Below are 21,025 nucleotides of genomic sequence, written 5' to 3'. Positions count from 1 at the left end.
CATTTCCTGCCCTCCCCCACGACTGGAATGTCCAGTCGTCAAGGAACCGTTTCATCCCAGACTCCCCCATTGGGGGCTCTGAGGTGTGCAGCCCTTGGCAGAAGGCCTTGAAGGCTTTGTTGATCTTTTCTGGTTCTGTTTCTTCTTTTTTAAAAAATATAAATTTAGAGTACCCAATTCATTTTTTCCAATTAAGGGGCAATTTAGCATGGCCAATCCGCCTAGCCTGCACATCTTTGGGTTGTGGGGGGCGAAACCCACGCAAACATGGGGAGAATGTGCAAACTCCACACAGACAGTGACCCAGAGCCGGCATCGAACCTGGGACCTCGGCGCCGTGAGGCAGCAGGGCTAACGCCCACTGTGCCACCGTGCTGCCCTTGGTTCTGTTTCTAATGTGCCTCTGGTATCCCTGATTTGTGCAATTTCTCTGGTGGCTGCCTGCTTTCTCAGCTGGTGTGCCAACAGGCGGCTGGCTTTGACTCCGTGTTCGTATAGGGTCCCACGTGTCTGGCGGAGTTGGTGCACTGTTTTCCTGGTGGAGAGCAGATCAAAGTTCCTTTGTAGCTCTTTCCTCTCCACCAGGAACTCTGTGGTTGGGACCTCTGAGTATTTAGGGCCACCTCCAGTATGGAGTCGACCAGCTGCTGCCTAGCCGCCCTTTCCTCACTATCTCTTCGCGCTTTGAAAACGATGAGTATGGTCTTTAGTGCTTCCCAGAACGTGGAGGGTGAGACCTACCCGTTCTGGTTGTTCTCCGTGTACTCTGCTATGGCTCACGATACCTTTTCGTTAAAGGCCTAGTCAGCTAGTAGGGCAATGTCCAACCTTCACGTGGGGCGTTGGGCCCTGCCCGTCTCCCAGCCTCACGTCCATGTAATGTGGAGCGTGGTCTGATATCACAATTGCGGAGTATTCCACTTTGTCTATCCCCGGAAGCACCGTTTTCCCCACCACAAAGAAGTCAATTCTGGTGTGTACGTTGTGTACTGGGGAGAAGAAGGAGAACTCCTCCCCTGGGTGGGCGAACCTCCAGGGGTCCACCGCTCACATCTGTTCCATAAAGTGACTGAGTTCCCTTGCCATGCTTTAGGTTTTCCCCGTTTTGGGGTGTGATCTGTCTGTAGTTGGATCCCTCCCCCTCCCATGTCAGGGATTTCTGCCATGGTCTTCTTGATGAAGCTTGTGTCGTCTCAGTTGGGTGCGTACACGTTAACTAGTACTACCGGTGCCCCATCCAGGGCCCCGCTGACCATGAAGTACCGTCCCCCTGGGTCTGTAACCGTCTTTGTCGCCCTAAACATCGTCCTCTTGCTATCAGTGTTGCCACCCCCCCTGGCCCTTGTCCCATAGCAGGAATGGTAGGTTTGTCCCACCCAGCCCTTTCTTACCTGCAGTTGGTCCTGCTCTCTCAGGTGTGTCTCTTGGAGGAAGACTATGTTGGCCCTCATATTTCTTAGGTGGGTGAGGACTCTGGATCTTTCCACTGGGCCGTTGAGTCCCCATACGTTCCAGGTGACTATCCTGGTGTGGGGCTTCTGTCCCCTCGCTCCTGTGGATTAACCATACTTACCTGGTGGACGCGCCCCTGCCCTCCGGGGTTTCCCTTTGTTAAGAGGCCGTCCAGGATGGCCGCTGTCACTGCTCTCTCCATGCGGTCGGGTCCCGGTGCTCCAGGGTTTCCCTTTGTCCAGGGGGCACCCAACATGGCCACCTACTGTGTGACCGCTGCGCAGGTAGTCCCCTGCACTCTGGGGTCTCAGCCCGGAGACCATACTGGGTGGGTGCTTGCAGCGAAACCTTGTTTCGAGCCCTTGGTTGTGGCACTTTGTAGCCCTGTTGCTATTCCCTTTCTAGCCTTGTTTGTCATCCCCCCCCCCCCCCCCCGGTCTCTCCCTCCCTGTGTCTCCCAACACCCCCCCCCCCCTCTCCCATATACCCCTCCTTTGTCCCTCTTTCCCCTGTTCCTATCTCTGTTTGCTCTCCTGCCTCTGTTAAGTGGTCCCCCCCCACCCCCTACCTGGTGCCTTCCCCCCTGTTGGGGGTGCTCTGCGGCCCTGCTTTGTTGCATGCCTCGGGCGCTAGCTTTCCTGCTAGTGCGGTGGCCCCCCTCTCGGGAGTTACTGTCGAGCTTCTCCATTGCCCGGCCTCTGCGGCTTTCTGCCCGCTCTTCCCCCATCCTATCCTGCACTCCTCTTGCTTGCTCTCCCTTCTCCGCTACTCTCGTTACCTCGTGCTGGGGCCTGGCCTCCCACCTGAAGCGGTGCCTCGGGCAGTGGCTTGCTTTTCGTTCAGGGTGCGCTCGGCGTGGCGGGGGTGGGTGGTCCTGCCGTTGCCTCACCCCCCCCCCCCCCCCCCCCGTCGTGTGTTGTTGCCGATTGGTTTTCCAGCCTGTGTTCCTCGATAAACTTGTTTATTTCGGCGGGGGCTGTGAAGAAGTATTCTCTTTCTTGGTATGTGACCCAGAGTTTCGCTGGGTACAGCATACCAAAACGCACTTCGTTCTTGTGAAGAACCGCTTTCGCTCTATTGAATTCGGCCCATCTCCTGGCTAGGTCTGCCCCAATGTCCTCGTGAATTCTAATGAAGTGTCTTTCCCATTTGCAGGTTCTGTTTTTCCTGGCCCAGCGCAGGATTGTTTCCCTGTCTTGGTACCGGTGCAGTTTAGCTATAACTGCTCTTGGGTGGTCCCCTGCCTTGGACTTCGGGCGCAGCGACCGGTGTGCTCGGTCCATTTCTGGTGGGTTGGGGAGTTTTCCTCCCCACTAAGTTGCCCAGCATCTCGGCCACGTATGCCGTGGGGTTTCTACCCTCAATCCCCTCTGGTAGGCCCACTATCCTGACATTTTCCTTCTCGAGCGGTTTTCCTGATCGTCCACTCTGCCCTTCAGGCTCCCCTGTGTTGTGCCCAGTCTCGCCACCTCCTTCTCCAGGGCTGTGATCCGGTCGCTCATGTCAGTTGCGGCTTTCTCCAGCTCCTTACTGGTCACCTCTTGGGCTTCCAGCTTCTCCTCTTGGGCTTCCAGTTTCACCTCTGCTCTGCCCAGGGTGTGCTGCACCTCAGCCAGGGCCTTGGCCATTGCTGCCTGCACTGCGGCCTCTATGTCTGCCCTAGCCTCTGCCTTGTTTTCCTGCTGATGTTCCCTCAGCGCATCGGCAAAGGCTGCCTTCCAGTTCCTTCCTGGCCCAGGGGGAAAATTCTCCTGTCTGCCCAGTTGCAGCAAACCTTCCATTCCACTGATTCGTCTGCTGATTAGCTCGTCTGAATGGGCTCGCACATTGCCCTGCCTGCTTTTGGTGCCCCTTCTCCCTCTGCTTTGGCTCCCTCCTGGCATTTCCACCCCACCCCCTTTTTTTCCCCCTTTCCCCCCTTTTCTTTTCCCCTCCCTTCTCTCCTTTACCACTTTTTAAGAATAAAATACTTTTCAAGAGAATTTTTTTTTTTTTTAAAGTGAAAACATTTCTTTCTCTTTAAAAGTTTTCTTTTCAAAGTTTCGTTTTTGCAAAAGGGGACGTTTTTTTTCTTTTCCCTCACTCGCCCAGGGTCGAGAGAGAGAGCGGCTTCTGGCCGGGAGTCCCTCTTTGTTGCTTCCTCGTGGTGGTCGCCGCCGGGGGGGAGGGGTCGGTCCCTGCTGCTGGCTCGGTCCCCGCTTTGGTCCGGGCCGCCGCTCGTCCTGCCCTGCGGTCTGCTGCCGTGCGTGGGGTGGGTGGGGGGTGCTGCTGCCGGATAGCTCTAATGAGCTTTGGAGTCTGGGTTTTTCTTCATCCCCACTCTCTTGTTGCTGGGGGGGGGGGGGAAATGGGTGAATTTGCGTGCTTGACTGCAAGTTCTCGGCGAGGAGCGGAACGCAACTTTGTTCCCCTCCAGGAGCTCACCCACCCGCGACCGCTCTCTTACCCCGCCGGAAGCCGAATCCCATTTTAAGTTTTTAGAAGGATTTTCACTCTACTTTTACATATTCTTTGCATTATTTGAGCAGAAACTTTCTCCTGAGTTATTTTAGACTGTTGATCTGGATTAGGGTCTTCCGTTGTACTAAGGCAGGGGATTCATGTTCATAACTGTTGTTCTGCGGGATGAATGCATTGTTTTGCACTGTAAATTCTATCGATATGTTTTGGGGTCCACCTTTCGAGGGTGATTCCTGAGTTGGGTTGATCTTTCCAGAGAAGGTAGGAAGACCGATTTGCCTTGTTAGTCCATATTGGGCTTACACACCACCTAGTGCCTTATTGTAGCGTAGCAATGAATGTGTGACTTCCCGCAGCCTGCAATGTTAAATGTTGCTTGAATGAATATCTTTTTGGGCTGGCTTGGTCAAAGAAAAACGATATGTTGCAGGCAGTGGAGAGCAGAGAGCAAATGTAATTGTTCATCTTTTTAAAAAAAAATTAGAATAAAAATTTCAAGTCATCTGACCAAGTTAGACCCCTTCGGTTTCTTTTACTTGATAAGTTGTTGGCAATTGAAGCAGATCCCAATCTTGCAGTTCTCTTTAAAATATTTTTATAGGCTCTCTTTCCTTGTCAAGTCTGTAAACTGATTGGCTGGAAGATGGCATCTGATGTCACTCAGGATGACTGGCAAGAAGAATGGGAGGCTCTGAAATGTCTACCACCAGCCAGTTTTCTGTGGTGTTGTGGGAGTGATTATATGTGTGGGTTAGTATGCAGCCCTTTTGATAAGGGCATCTATGTTTTATCTGCATTCACTTATTTACGCACTTTTTGTAGCACAGATACCAGTACTGTTTCATTAGCCCTTGTTCAGCACTCATTCTGTTCTGAATTGCTAGTCCATTAACATTACCCCAGTAGAGAGTAAAGACTGAATGGAATTCCTGTTCTGGGTCCCTCCTGCACATTGGTTTCAACTTTTATGTCGGCATCACTTTGAACTGTAAGGTCTTATTTTGACCAAACTAGCAACTCAAACTTCATTGAGACCCTGGCAGAATCATAGAATTGTTACATACAGAAGGAGGCCATTTGACCCATTGTGTCTATACTGGCTCTCCAAATGAGAAATTCACTTAGTGTCATTCTCCTGCCCTCTCCTGAAATTCCCACACATTCTTTCTTTTCAGATGAATATTTTGAACTTGCCTCCATCACGCTCTCGGGAAGTGCATTCCAGACCATAACCGCTCACTGTGTGAATAAGGTTTTCCTCCCGTCGCTTTCGCGTCTTTGCCAATTACTTAAAATCTGTGCCCTCTCAACCTCGATGTTTTCACGAGTGGGAACAATTTCTCTCTGTCTACTTTGTCCAGCCTCCTTATGACTTTGAATACTTCTATCGAGTAACTGTTCGGCGACCTTTTTTCCAGAGAAACTTCCTAACTTCTCCAATCTATCTTCATATTCTCGTGAATCTTTTCTGCACTCTTCTCAATGTCTTCACATCCTTCCTAAGTGTGGAAGTTAAAGAAATTGGGTGGGAAAACTTAGATTATTTAGCGCCATTCATGACCACTGAATGTCCCAAATACTTTACAGCCAGTTGAGTACTTTTGAAATGTGGCCACTGCAGTAATATAGAAAACTTGGTAACCATTTTTTGAGGGATAAATATTGGCCAGGACTCTGGGGAGAACTTCCCTGCTCTTCTTGAAATATGCCATGGAACATTTTACATTCACCTGACGAGGCAATCAAGGGACTCTATTTGACATTTCACCCATAGCATGGCACCTCTGACAATTCAGCACTCATTGAATCATAGAATTTACAGTGCAGAAGGAGGCCATTCGGCCCATCGAGTCTACACTGCCCTTGAAAGAACATCCTACTCCACCCTATTACCGTAACCCAGTAACCCCACCTAACCTTTGGACGCTTAAGGGACAATTGATCATGGCCAATCCACCTAACTTGCACATCTTTGGACTGTGGGAGGAAACCAGAGCACCCTAAGAAACACACGCACACACTGGGAGAAAGTGCAAACTCCACACAGTCCACACAATTGAACCCGGGACCGTGAAGCTGTGAGGCAGCAGTGCTAACCATTGTGCCACCGTGCTGCCCTCTTGGTACAGTACTGAGTTTCAGCCTAAAATATATGTCCAAACTGGGTCTTGAACACAACCTGTTGACTCAGAGGTGAGAATGCTGAATGCTATCAATGAGTCACCACTGACATTGTCGATGTTTCAGCAGTAAGTAATCAATGCCTGGGAGGAGCCTGCACAGTACAATCTTGTTTTATTTTAGTGCACGACTCCTGTTGTGTGGAAAGAATTCTTGCCTGAAAACGAAAGAATTGCGAATCCTTTGGAATGCTGAGGGCGGGTAATTTTCCTGCCTACCTCTTCAATCCAGTCACTGAGGGATGGTGGGGATGTTGAAAAGAAATGTGTTACAAAATGTGTCAATTAGTTAAACCAAAAATCTTTTTGGCTCTTATAAATATCAAACTTTGTCCACTCGCAGGATCAGGAGTATTGTTGCAGTACTGATCTGAAATGTTTCTGGAGGGGAGTGGTGGGGGTGCGTCTTTGTAAAGCATTCCTTTCTGAACCACCTGTTTTTTTTAAAGTGGAGAAGCTATAATCCATTTCCCCTTGTGGCAATTAATAACCATATTATTATTTTCTCAAACAAGTTTTGAGTGAAGCCTGGATTAAAACAGGCTCTGATTTGAAGTAAATTACATTGTGACTCATACCTGGCATCTCTGAACAGTCCATTAGAGTGGATGTGTGCTGCACACTATAAAAGCGACAACTATATAAAATATTTCACAACACTACTTGAGAGATCTAGCTACCTGGAACTCTCAAACAGCAATTGGCTGCAGTGCAGATTATTTCTTTTGTCTGTGATCTTATGGCTCTTGAGTGATTGCGACTCCCATTTTACTAAATTAGTAGTGATTTGTTATTCATAGTTCTTTTATGAGCATAGTCTTAATTATCCTTTTACTTTACCCTTTTTGGAATTGGGTTTTGTCCGACAGTTCAATGATGTTTTATTTGTTAGTATAGTAATCTCCAGCAGAGGGCTGTAGAGCAGACCTGCTGATTGGCTGTTGCGGGGAAAATTTGAAAATGTGCATTGTGGTCACCCTAACTTGAAGGTGTACCTGTACAAGAGACGCTAGCTGTTCAAGTGAAGACAAGCTACCAGCAGGGGGCAGTAGAGCAGAGCTGCTGATTGGCTGTTGCGGGGGAAATAAGGGCAGCACAGTAGCATTGTGGATAGCACAATTGCTTCACAGCTCCACGGTCCCAGGTTCGATTCCGGCTTGGGTCACTGTCTGTGCGGAGTCTGCACATCCTCCCCGTGTGTGCGTGGGTTTCCTCCGGGTGCTCCGGTCTCCTCCCACAGTCCAAAGATGTGCAGGTTAGGTGGATTGGCCATGATAAATTGCCCTTAGTGTCCAAAATTGCCCTTCGGGTTGGGTGGGGTTACTGGGTTATGGGGATAGGGTGGAGGTGTTGACCGTGGGTGCTCTTTCCAAGAGCCGGTGCAGACGCGATGGGCCGAATGGCATCCTTCTGGACTGCATATTCCATGAAATTTCTATAATGTTCTCCATAGGGCAGCATGGTGGTGCAGTGGGTAGCACTGCTGCCTCACGGCACCGAGGTCCCAGGTTCGATCCCGGCTCTGGGTCACTGTCCCTGTGCTTGCGTGGGTTTCTCCTCCACAACCCAAAGATGTGCATGGTAGGTGGATTGGCCCCACTAAATTGCCCCTTAATTGGAAAAAAAATGAATTGGGCACTCTAAATTTATTTTAGAAAAGTAATGTTCTCCATGTTTACTCAAGGTGGACTGTTGATGGTATTGGTATGTATTAATGAAATTTAATCCTAATGTATTGCCTCTGGCCATAACAAGTTGTCATTTTGTAAATACAAATGAACTGTTAATGTCAGCACCTCTCGCTACTTTAGTGTATAGGAAGTAATTGTAAAGACTACAAGACCACGGGAAGGGAAATCGTTAAACCCATATAGTTCCTCTCAAATGGCCTACATTCCGCATTATTTTGTCTGAATCAATTTTTTGCTTTGTTATGTTTTTAAAAAATTGATTGGACCTGAAATTCAATGTTTGAATGCACTGGAGAAAGCAGATTCAATAATTTTCAAAAGGGAATTGGATAAATACTTGGGAGGCGAGATTTGCAGGACATGCTGTGTGTCTTTAGAGAACTGGGATTAATTGAATAGCTCTTTCAAAAATCTGGCACACGGAAGATTTCTATGCTATATCATTCTGCGATCACGAAACAGTTTAGATATGGCACTCAGCAAGATTGTTTTTACATGTTTTTACAAAGGCTACATGTTATCTTTTGCAAACCTAGAGCAAGCACACATTAATTTGTTCAGATTTTGGCATCAAAATCAGTCTTTAACTAGAGAATGGGGACCATCTGCCGAAAGTTTTAAGAAGGGAAAGGGTGTAGATATTTTAGATTTAATAACTCCTTAAGCAAGTGGAGATTGAGAGGTTTGGTAATTTGCATAATGGTTTGTACAGAAGGAGGCCATTCAGCCTATAGTCCATGCTGGCTCGTGTAGAACAATCTGCGGAACAAAACAATCAGTCCCATCCCCTGTTCTATCCCCATAACTCCAAGTTTATTTTGATAAAAAGCTAAATAACTTACTTTTTGAAATCATTTTGTCTCCATTTCCACCACCATCATAGGCAATATGTTCCAGGTCATTACCCCATTCTACTTAAATGTTTTTCCTTATTCTTCCTTCTCTGCCCCCTTCCCCAATCTAAAATCTCTATTGTGTCCCCTAGTCCTTGTACCATCAACAAATGTGAACAGCTTTACTTGGTCTGCTTTATCTAAACCTACCATAATCATCCTTCGAACAATTTTGGTAAAGCTCCCCTGCACCCTTTCAAGTACCCTAACATCCTTCCTAAAGTGCAGTGGCCTGATTTGGCTGCCATACTGGTTATGGCCTAACCAGAGCTTTATATAGGTTAAACATAACATCATAGCATGGGTATAGCACAGAAGGAAACTATTTATGCCTATGCTGATTCCCTCTGAGCAATTAGCCTAGTGCTCCCTAGACTTTTCCCTCATAGCCATGCAAACGTTTCCTTTTCAGGTCCTGATTAAATCCCCTTTTGAAAGCCTCAGTTGACTGTGCCTTCACCACATTCTCAGACAGTGCATTCCAGACACTAACAATTGTTAGTGTGACAAAGCTTTTCCTTGTGTCATTATTGGTTCATTTGCCAATTACCTTAAATCTTTGGCCTTCTGGTTGAGCCCTTCTGACAGTGAGAACATTTTTTCCATTCTGTTCAGATCGGTCATGATTTTAAATACCTGTAGGAAATCTCATCTTGATTTCTCTGAGGAGAACAGTCCCACTTTCTCCAATCTAGCTTCATAATGGAAGTTCCTCATCCCTGGAATCATTCTTTTTAAAAAAAAAATTTAGAGTACCCAATTCATTTTTTCCAATTAAGGGGCAATTTAGCGTCGCCAATCGACCTAGCCTGCACATCTTTGGGTTGTGGGGCGAAACCCACACAAACACGGGGACAATGTGCAAACTCCACACGGACAGTGACTCAGAGCCGGGATCAAATCTGGGACCTCGGTGCCATGAGACAGCAGTGCTAACCACTGCGCCACCATGCTGCCCCCTTAGAATCATTCTTGTGAATCTTTGCTGCACCGTGTCTAATGCCTTCACATCCTAAAGTGTAGTGCCTAGAACGGGCACAATGCTCCAGTTGTGGCCGAACCAGTATTTTATACAAGTATAATACAACTTCCTTGCTTTCATGCTCTTATGTCCATGTTGATAAAGTCCAGGATGCTTTGAGCGTGCTCTCAACTTGTCCAGCCCCTTAAATGATGTTTGCACATTTACATCTTGGCAAGATGTTAATTAATGGGGTGCCACATGGTTTGGTTCTTGTGGCTCAACTTTTTACAATCTATATTAATGATTTGGATGCAGGGATAGAAGGTACTCAACACATTTGCAGGTGACACTAAAATAGGTGGGATAGTAAGTTGCAATAAAGAATAAGAATTTACAAATGGAAATGGAATAGATTAGGTGAGTGGGCCAAAATTTGTAGATGGAGTTTAACGTACGAGGTTATCCATTTTGGTCGGAAAAATAAAAAGGCAGTTTATTATCTAAATGGAGAGAAAGTTGAGGGTGCTTAGGTGCAGAGGGATCTGGGTATCCTCATGCATGAATTGCAGAAACTAGTATGCAGGTACAGCAGGTAATAAGGAAAGTGTTTTTATGTTTGTTGCTAACGGAATAGGGTATAAAAGTAGGGAAGTGTTGCTGCAATTATTCAAGGCAGTGGTGAGACCGCACCTGGAGTACTGTGTGCAGTTTTGCTCCCTTTATTTGGGGAGGGGTGCAGTTGCATTACAGACAGTTCAGAGGAGGTTCACTAGATTGATTCCAAAGATGAGGGGGTTTGTCTTATGAAGAGACATTGAGCGGTTTGGGCCTACTCTTGAATTTAGAAGATGATAGGTGATCTAATTGAGGTGTGTAAGATGAGAGTTCATAGTTTGAGGATAAGAGATAGCAGATTTAAAACAGATGAGGAAAAATGACTTACCTCAAAGGGTTGTGAATTTGTGGAACTCACTACCCAGAGTGCGGTGCATGCAGAGGCATTGTGTGAATTTGAGGATGTTTAATTCATAATAGGTTGAAGGGTTTGTAGAACGGGCAGGAAAGTGGAGTTGGGGCCGAGAGTAGATTAGCCATGATCATATTGAATGGCAAAGCAGGCTCGAGGGGCTGAATTGCCTACTCCTGCTTCTAGTTCTTATGTACATCCATGTCCCTCTGCTCCTGCAGCCCTTTTAGAATTGTACCCTTTTTTTATTTTGTCTGTTTGAGTTCTTCCTACCGAAAGGAAACATTTCTTAGTTCTCTGGAAAAAGAAAAATCATCTGCCGTTTTCCCAGCCATTCTACCAACTTGTCTATATTCTACACTATCTTCTTCATGGTTCACAACACTTTGAAGTTTTGTATCTTTTGCAAATTTTGAAACTGTGCCCTCTAGCCTAAAGGTCTAGATGACTGCTATATATCAGGAAGAACAGAGTTCCAAACACCAACCCGTTTTGAGCTCCACTATAAACCTTCCTCCAGTCTGGAAAACAACTGTTACCCACTCTTCTCTATTGAACCACTGTACACCAGTATTTCCTGTCACTTGGCCATTTCATATCCATGTTGCTCTTGCCCTTTTTATTCCATCAGTTCTAATTTTGCTCACAAGTCAGTTATGCCTCACCTGATCAATGCCTATTGGATGTATACCACACCGCAATTACCCTTATCAACACTCTACGAATGCAGGTTAGTTAAACACAATTTGCCACAACAAATCTTATGCTGGATTTCCTTCATGAACCTGTATTTGTCCAAATGTCTATTCATTTTTGTTATGAATTATTGCTTCTATAAGCTTCTCCACTACTGAGGCTAAACTGCTGAGCTGATCTTTCCAGGACAGGATGGTGAGTAATTTGGAGGGGAACCTCCAGGTGGTGGGGTTCCCATGTGTCTGCTGCCCTTGTCCTTCGAGGTGGTAGGGATCGTGAGTTAGGAAGGTGCTGTCTAAGGCGTCTTGGTGAGTTCCGGCAGTGCATCCTGTAGATGGTACACACTGCTGCTACTGGGTGTTGTTGGTGGAGGGAGTGAATGTTGTGAAAGGGGTGCCAATCAAGCGGGCTGCTTGGTCCTAGATCGTATCAAGCTTCTGTGTTGTTGGAGCTGCACTCATTCAGGCAAGTGGGGAGTATTCCATCACATTCTGACTTGTGCCTTGTACGTGGTGGACAGGCTTTGGGGAATCAGGAAGTGAGTTACTCACCGCAGGATTCCTAGCCATTGCCCTGCTTTTGTAGCTACAGATTTATATGGCTAGTTCAGTTCAGTTTCTGGTCAATGGTAATCCCCCCAAGATGTTGATAGTGGGGGGATTCAGTGATGGTAATGTCATTGAATGTGTCAAGGAGTGCTGTTTGATTCTCTCGTATTGGAGATGGTCATTTTGTGGTACTTTTGAGGCACGAATGTTACTTTCCACTTGTCAGCCAAGCCTGGATATTGTCCAGGTCTTGCTGCATTTGCATGTGGACTGCTTCAGTGTCTGAGGAGTCGCAAATGGTGCTGGACATTGTGCAATTATCAGTGAAAATTCCCACATCTGACCTTATGTTGGAAGGATGGTCATTAATGAAGCAGCTGAAGATGGCTGTGCCTAGGACACTACCCTGAGGAACTCCTGCAATTATGTCATGGGACTGAGCTGACTGACCTCCAACAACCATCATCTTCCTTTTTGTGAAATATGACTCCAGCCAGTTGAGAGTTTCCCCCTGATTTCCATTGACTACAGTTTTGCTAGAGCTCCTTGATGCCATGCTTGATCAAATGCTGCCTTGATGTCAAGGGTAGTCACTCTCACCTCACTTCTGGAGTACAACTCTTTTGTCCATGTTTGAAGCTGAGCGCCTCCATCATTGAGGGTGGGGATTTGTTGAGCCGCCTCCTCCAGTGAGTTATTTAATTGTGTGCTCTCCTGCACTCTTTGTTGAACCAGGAATAATCCCTGGCTTGGTATTTTTTAAAAATATAAATTTAGAGTACCCAATTAGCGAAGGTGCACTGTGGTTGGGGGGGGGGGGGAGTCAGATTCCGTATGGGGACGGAAGAGTTTGTGTAGGGGCTCAAGTGTACGGGCAATAAGACAGACACTCGGGTGGGCGTCTGTTCTGTTTGGGTTAAATTTGGCTATTCACACCTTGGAAGTGTCCTCATTTCCTTCAGTAGATGGTATTTCCTGGGATGTTGCTCCATTTTCTGCCACCATAGGTATTGGAAAGCCCTTAAACAAAATCTGAACTTGTCTCTGTCCCCAAGCATTGCTCTCTCGATTTTCCACGGGAAGAACGTCTTGAGGGGTTTCGGCAAATTAACTTTGTGACGCAAGTAGCTGATCAGCATGATGTCGCCGAACTCTTTCATCATCCATCTATATGGTGTATGATATTGAACCTGCCTTTGCTAGGATTACAGCTGGTACCCATTTTTCGTTGGTATAGCTTCTAGCTAGCACTCTCCTTAGTTGAATACTCGCTTTTGCTCCCTCCTATCACTTTGTGCTTGTTGTCATTTCACAATCTTTGAACTATCTGGTGAAATTAACAAATCAAACTGTGTTTGTAGTTTCCTTTGAACAACAGCATTGCTGGCAAACTCTGTGTTGTTGCGTGTACAGTGTTTTAGGAATTTGTTCACTCTTCTTGCCTATTCTTGCCAATGTCCCCATGTTCTTCGAATCTTTTTTTTTAATAAACATTTTATTGAGGTATTTTTGGTATTGTAACAACAAAATAAACAATGTACATGAAACTATAAACATAGTGCAAAAGTTGTCTCCCTTCCTTACAGGTTCCACCTTTATTAACCCTCTACTCTAAGCTAATCTAACCCATGTTTGGTTAATCTAATCTAATCTAATCTAAATTAATTTTCCGCTAAGAAGTCGATGAACGGTTGCCACCTCCAGACGAACCCTAACAGTGACCCTCTCAAGGCGAACTTGATTTTCTCCAAACTGAGAAAGCTAGCCATGTCCGATAGCCAGGTCTCCGACTTCGGAGGCTTTGAGTCCCTCCAAGCTAGTAGTATCCGTCTCCGGGCTACCAGGGAAGCAAAGGCTTTAACGTCTGCCTCGTTCTCCTCCTGGATTCCCGGGTCTTCCGACACCCCGAAAATCGCCATCTCTGGACTCAGTGCCACCCTTGTTTTTAACACTGTGGACATGACATCTGCAAACCCCTGCCAAAATTCCCTAAGCTTCGGACATGTCCAGAACATGTGGACATGGTTCGTTGGTCCTCCCGCACATTTAGCACACCTGTCTTCCACCCCAAAGAATCTGCTCATCCGGGCCAATGTCATGTGAGCCCGATGAATGACCTTGAATTGTATCAGGCTGAGCCTGGCACATGTTGCGGCTGCGTTGACTCTACTCAACGCGTCCGTCCATAGACCATCCTCTATCCCTCCTCCCAGCTCCTCCTCCCACTTGCGCTTCAGCTCCTCGGTCTGCATCTCCTCTGACCCCATAAGTTCCTTGTAAATGTCAGAGACGCTCCCTTCTCCTACCCACCCTCTGGAAACTGGCCTGTCCTGAATCCCCCTTAGCGGTAGGAGCGGGACGGTTGACACCTGTTTACGTAGGCAGTCCCGCACCTGCAGATACCTGAATTTATTTCCCCTCGCCAACCCAAACTTCTCCTCCAGCGCCCTCATACTCGGAAAGCTCCCCTCTATAAACATGCCCCCCCCCCCCCCAATCCTCTCAATCCGTGCTCTCTGCCATATCTGGAATCCCCCATCCATACTTCCTGGGGTAAACCGGTGATTATTACAGAGTGGGGACCAGGCCCTTGCTCCTTCTGCTCCCCCATGTCTCCTCCATTGCTCGCAGACTCTCAGGGCTGCCGCCACCACGGGGCTGGTGGAGTACCATTCCGGCTGGGAATGGTAGAGGCGCAGTTACCAACGCCCCCAGACTGGTGCCCTTGCATCATTCACCTGAGGAAGGAGCAGCGCTCCGAAAGCTAGTGACATCGAAACAAACCTGTTGGACTTTAACCTGGTGTTGTAAGACTTCTTACTGTGCTCACCCCAGTCCAACGCCGGCATCTCTACATCATGGCTACTAATTTATAGACACTGCTAGTCTGTTTAGAAATTTATTGTCCTGCACATTCTTGATGTTGGAGAGATTTTCTGAGCCCAACATGCCCTGGCAGTATGGCACTTTTTGCCACAGTTTTGCAAGTATTTGTTTTACTTGCAAACATGCTTGCAGCCTGGTTCCTTGTGGTATCCATTTTGTGAATCGTCGCTCCCATCCCATTTTTGAAGCTTCTTTTGTTGATAGCTCCATAGTTGTGGCAACTTCCACAGCCGCTTTTAGAGTTAAATCACTTACAGTAAGCAGTTTCCTCTGAATAGCTTTACTGCAGAGTTCACAAACCAGCCTATCACTAAGCGTGTCATCAGTGTTGCTCAAAACTCACAGTATTTTGTTAAACTTCTTAAAAGTTGCTACTAATTGTAAAATGCTTTCATCTTCTTCCTGACTATGTGGTGGAAACAAACCCTTTCTGCAATCATTAATGCTCTAGGAGAGAAGTGCACCTCTCCAATTTTCATTAATTCAATGGAGGACGTATCTCCTGGTTTTGCTGGGTGAAATTATTTTGTAGCAGCATAAAAGTTTTCACAGAACTGAGAAATGTTGCACCTTTAGGTCCTGCAGTGTCTGATATGAGATATAATTGGAATATATCCTCATACGAGTTCCATGTGTCTTACTTCTCATCAAATGCATCCATGACACATGTATTTCCCATCATTTCAGATCCCGGCTCCTAGGGTCTATATTTCAACCAACTTCCTTGTTTCTGATTCGTTTGGAAAGTATGGCACAAAGGATCCCCTTATTCATGAGCGCCTAGAATTTTCTTTGTTTTGCCTGACTAGTTCGACTTATCCCCGAGTAGTGGCCTCTGTAGAGTCGGCAAACTTCAGAATCCCCGTTGCCCGCAGTTTAGTTATGCCACACGGTCCCTGCCACCCGGACCCTACTCACTTCTAATGGCAAGCAAGTTTTCTCTGCACTGTCGTTCTTCTTTACTCACAGTTGTACTCGAAAATGTTTTAAAATTATTTTGTAGCAACATAAAATTTAATTTCTCTTTACTTTGGAGAAAGGGAAACACCCAGCAGCCAATTAGCACATGGCCTCTCAGTGATGTCACATTTTATTTTCTTTCTTTCTCTTCAGTGATCCTGACCTGCATGCTCTGTCCTGGGCTTTTCCCTATTCCTTATGCCAAAGTGCATCAACTCACACTTCTTTGTGCTAAATTCCAGCTGTTACTTGCTGCCCGTTCCTAACTATGTCGTGTTGCAGTTGATTGGTATCATCCTCACTCTCAGACACATCTACTAAGATATAATGATCAGCAATTAAATAACAATGCAAGTTTGATGTGGCTTCAAAGTCTTCATGATGAAGACCAGCAAGATTCAGCAGACAAAAGTTTTAGGTCCACTTTTGGGTGCGTTTGGCGGCGTGCCCACTATTTATTAATAATAATAATAATAATAATAATCGCTTATTATCACATGTAAGCTTCAATGAAGTTACTATGAAAAGCCCCTAGTCGTCACATTCAGGGAGGCCGGTATGGGAATATTTAATTATAAACGGCTCTTTTGGCCTCGGGGAGTTTTTCCTCACCAAGGCCGCATTAAAGCAAGATTTCCTGCTGGCAAGCTGAACTCGCCAGTAGGAATGGCTGCTCGCAGACCGGAGGACCATTTTGAATTGCAGTCCTGGTCCTGGCACGGCCACCTGGGTACCCGAATGGCTCATTTAAATATGCAAATCTGGATCTTGCCCAGCGAAGGAGCAACGATCTCGCTGGGCGGAGCGAGTCGGGGACTCGACTCTGAGCCCGATTTGGGGCTCTGCCGAGATTCACCTGGCACGGCTGGCTCCGGGCCGGATGCAACGGGATCACTGAATTGCAAGCCCCCATCCCATTTGAAACCATGTGATCTCCTGACAAGAGATCAAAAAAAGACAATTTCAGGCCAATTTGGTGGGGGGGGGAAATGGAAAACCCCTCTGACCCCTTTTGTCTGAATGAAATTCCTAAATATAATGATGGGATATCCTTGAAGTGGGTTAGTAGGGTTTTACTCACTACAACTAGGAGTTGGTGAGTGTCCAAATATTGATTGTCAGACTTGGGAAGCGTTACGATGAGGTAAATAGCAATGGGTTGTTTCCACTGATAGGTGAGGTGATAATAAGGTAAAGTTGCCATAGTCCCAGATGACCATAGCTGCTTTCCCCTTTGAGAGGATCACCATACCTTGGGCGAGGGGCAAGGTCCAGAAGGCGGGCCTTCATGAATAACCTCAGCCGGTACAGGAATTGAATCTGTGTTGCTGGCCTCGCTCTGCACCATGAAACCAGCTGTCTGGTCAGTTGAGCTAAATTTCAATTTGTTAGCTTGAATATAGGGCCCGAGGCTTTAGAATGAGGTATCAAATAGAAAGAAAAAGGAAGAACTTGCAAGAACCTATCATCACCATTAGGATATACCAAGGACTTCACAATTAATAAATTACCTTTTAAAATGTAGTTACTGTTATATGGGAAAACACAGCTAACAATTTGTAACACTGAGGTTCCACAAAGCAGCACAAAAGCTAAATGACTACAAAACGTGTGTTTAGTCATCGCTGTTTAATGGAGAAATCTGGGCTTGGTTACTGGGAGAGCTCCCCATCGGCTTCATGTAACGTCATGGGATCTTTTGGCAAAACACCCCATCTGAAACACTGTACACACTACGTTTTTTTTAAAGAGTACCCAATTCTTTTTTTCCCAATAAAGGGGCAATTTAGCGTGGCTAATCCACCTACCCTACACACCTTTGGATTGTGGGGTTGAGATCCACACAGACACAGGAGAATGTGAAAATTCCACACGGACAGTGACCCATGGCGGGATTGAACCTGGGTCCTTGGCACCGTGAGGCAGCAGTGCTAACCAGTGTGCTGCCCCTGCAGCAGACACTCCTGCACTGGAGAGTCAGCCTAGATTATCTGCTGAGTCCTGGATTGGGACTTGAATTCACAACATTGTGAGTTGAGCGAGTGTGCTGTCAAAACCCTGGTCTCTTAAAATATAGATTGTCATTTTCATATTTTGGTCAATTTGATTTGCTGGCCAGTACCATTAATCAATGTAATCTTTGATCGCTAAAAAAAAGAGGTCTGAGGAAATGCATGTCAAAAGCATGGTACGCAATTGTATCATTGGCCATATGTGAAGCTTTCTGATTGCAATCGTGTTGCCATGTTACAGATTGGGTAGTGAGTTGAGACGGAAATATATTCTGTTTTCATTAAATCCCTTAGTATAGTTGCTGTACTACTACTCCATAGTAAGTCATTAATTGAGTTAGTGCCATGCCCTGAAAAACACCATATAACATTGCATTAAAAAGAAAAAGTGCAGTTGGTTTCTAATCTTCCTCCTGCCATTGACACACTGATAATCATGTTGATATACACAGTGCTAAGTGGACTAATTTCTGTTCATCATTCATTTGGCAATGACATTGAAATTAGTGATTTATAGTCTTTGCAAGGATTATATAAATTCAGACTGTTGACTGGGACTAGTTGTATTTTTTGCATTCATTAGTAGCTGTGATGAGACCCACAGGAGACTGAACACAAGTGTCATCAGGCTTGTGAATCATCTTGTTTTGACTGTTGTTTTGAACTTCTTAATGTGGATGAGCACATTTCCTGATTTGACAATCTCTGTCTCTAAGGAGAATGCAAAAGCTATGATTATTTTCAACATTGTGAAAATATACTCTCTCTCTTTCTCTCTGACCACCCAATAACATATTGATCTCTGTAAAGTTTGAAGTGGTTTAAATCCTATCCACTTACTATACACATTTACCGTCTCCCTGGCCTGTCAATTTCAACGGATTTTCAAAACTTACCTGTCTTGCAGCAGCTAGTGCTGTATAAAAAAAAAAGGGACATGTCCTCCTTCGCTTCAATGGAGCTGGACGCCGAGGCTGGATCTTGAGGACTGCTGTGCTGTCTGGATCTCGACTGGCCTGAGTTGGAAGGCCAGGTGAGAAAGGCACAGAAGAATGTAAATAATTGGGCATGGACTGGCAATCCACCACTGATTGCTACTCTGAGGAAGTTGCGGCCCAGGACGGCGTGGTAAGGCAGCCAATAAGCCTAAATGTCTGGTTCTTTAAAGGTCTATTCATACTTTTTGCACTACTTTTTAAAAATAAAAACATTTTATTAAGGCATTTATGATTTTATAACGACAAATACAAATGTAAACAAACTCCGTAAATAACACCCCTCCCCAACCAACAACCATACCCAGCCAACATGGCTTATACACATAATTCCCCAATCCCCCCTCCTCCTCTCGCTGATCCCGCTTAAACTAAACAAAACTATCTCCCCCTACCCCACTTCGTTCCCTAACCCCCCCTCACTATTGTATCTGCTAACAGTTTAATTTTCCCCGAAGAAGTCGATAAACAACTGCCACCTCCGGATGAACTCTCACGTTGATCCTCTTGGGGCGAACTTTATTTTCTCAAGACTGAGAAACCCAGCCATGTTGCTAACCCATACCCCGGATTTTGGGGGCTCCGAGTCCCTTCACGCCAATAAGATCCATCTGCGGGCTACCAAGGAGGCAAAGGCCAAAACGTCAACCTCTCTCGTCCCCTGGACCTTTTTGCACTATTAACCATCATTCTGATTCAGTGTAAAGGTTGAACATTAAAAGGATGTAGATTACATCCTTCATTCTCATTTCTTGAGAGAAGTTCAACCACTGTACAAGGGTACTACATAGCCTCTCATTAATGTCCTCTCTGGTGCTTCTTAGAACTGTAGTTTTGAATCTTAATTTTATATTGTTTCTATAATCATTTGGTTTCTTCTGCTGAAGTATTACAGGTGTGGGTTAGCTAAATCCCTTTGTATTACAGACGAGTGGGAGAAAATAATGGGCAGTACAAAAATAGAAAGTTCTGAAAAGGAGAGCGCTGTGCTAATTTAGTTTGCCCTCTTTGGAGCCCCTTTCCACGAATAATACATTTTAATTATGTATAGGTTTAACCTTTTACCTGAAAGTACATTTACTAATATTTTGAGAATATGTACGGTATTTATGCTAGCGTAATGTGGCTAAAATAGTCATCATAGTAGCCACTATTGTGGCTGGTCAGCAATTTATATTGGAGACCACTGTACTATACCTGGCCTAGGATTAACATTATACTATGTGCTAATGCAGATTTTCTATTGAGCTCTAGTGCATATGGACTGACTTCTGCTAATTATGTAAACTGCATCTCAACTTAAGACTGTTTCTGACAGAGCAGAAATGGAAATGTATAATTGTAACATCCCTATATAATTTTATACCATTGAAAACATTTAATATTTGGAAAATGTTTTAAGTATATCTTTTGTGTCTTTTGTTCCAGGCCAAGACTGCAAGCACAAAGGAAATTTGCCCAGTCACAGCCCAACTCCCCCAGCACAACCCCAGTCAAGATGGTGGATCCAGTCTTGCCGCCACCTGCAACACAGATCATTGATCTTTCAAAAAGAAAGCCTAAAACAGAAGATTTTCTTACTTTTCTTTGCCTTAGAGGTAAGTAACAATTTTATATCAACTGTAATTACACAATATATATTGGTATATTACTTTTGTTACGATCCCTGAAGAGATATATAACTTTTTGAAAGATATTTGAATTTGCAGCGGCTGACTGGAAGGAGCACACTCCCAAGATTTTAAGTTTCAAGACTTGATATTGTCCAAACACTTCAGCAAGCAACGTGTACTCTAAACTAGTTTCCCATTAACTTTTAAAACAAATAAAATCTTCCATGGTTATACTTTGCTCCATCCCTTAATTAGGAAGCAGGAATCAGTCCAAGGTGATTTTTAACACACCTAAAGGCTTATCATCCTTCCTTTTCTGGCCGGTTAACTCCTAATCTAAAAACAGACTTTTATGGTGAGGATGAATTGGAAATGATCATTAAATAAACCCTCACAAACTTGGTCTCTTCAATCTGAGAGTGAGTTTCTCAACCCATTCCAGCACTTGGACACAGTAGAGATTCTCAGTCTGACTCTTCTCCCATTCCCTGCATGACATAGACTCCTCTGTCTGACTCCCTGTCCAGTCTCCCTCCCTCTGACCCTCCGTCTCATCTTGTTTGTCTCTCTCGCTCTCTGTCTCTATCTCTCTCTCTGTCTCTCGCTCTCTCTGTCTCTCGCTCTCTCTCTCTCTGCCTCTCGCTCTCTGTCTGCCTCTCGCTCTCTCTGTCTGCCTCTCGCTGCTCTCTGCCTCTCGCTCTCTGTCTG

The 21,025-nt window shown here is 45.5% G+C and overlaps 1 protein-coding gene across 9 annotated transcripts in view; it reads left to right on the top strand.

Annotated features, from left to right (window-relative positions):
- Positions 1–21,025, top strand: part of jarid2b (jumonji and AT-rich interaction domain containing 2b) — a 594,617-nt gene that overhangs the window by 406,269 nt on the left and 167,323 nt on the right. For 5 of the 9 annotated variants that reach the window (XR_011947850.1, XM_072509615.1, XM_072509616.1 and 2 more), the window contains one exon: positions 20,133–20,302. Coding sequence is in view for 8 of the 9 variants with exons in the window: in XM_072509615.1 (XP_072365716.1) it covers positions 20,133–20,302 (170 nt within the window). In the remaining variant the exon portion in view is untranslated. Of the gene's footprint in view, positions 1–4,390; positions 4,663–10,745; positions 11,338–18,724; positions 18,743–18,816; positions 18,838–20,132; positions 20,303–21,025 lie in introns of those variants that run through there. The other 4 variants (XM_072509617.1, XM_072509618.1, XM_072509621.1 and 1 more) reach the window with 4 other exon arrangements.

Source organism: Scyliorhinus torazame, chromosome 6 (genome assembly GCF_047496885.1).
Source record: "Scyliorhinus torazame isolate Kashiwa2021f chromosome 6, sScyTor2.1, whole genome shotgun sequence".
Taxonomy (NCBI): Eukaryota; Metazoa; Chordata; class Chondrichthyes; order Carcharhiniformes; family Scyliorhinidae; genus Scyliorhinus; species Scyliorhinus torazame.
The sequence above is the reverse complement of the archived record's forward strand: the minus strand, read 5'-3'. Positions and strand labels throughout refer to the sequence as shown.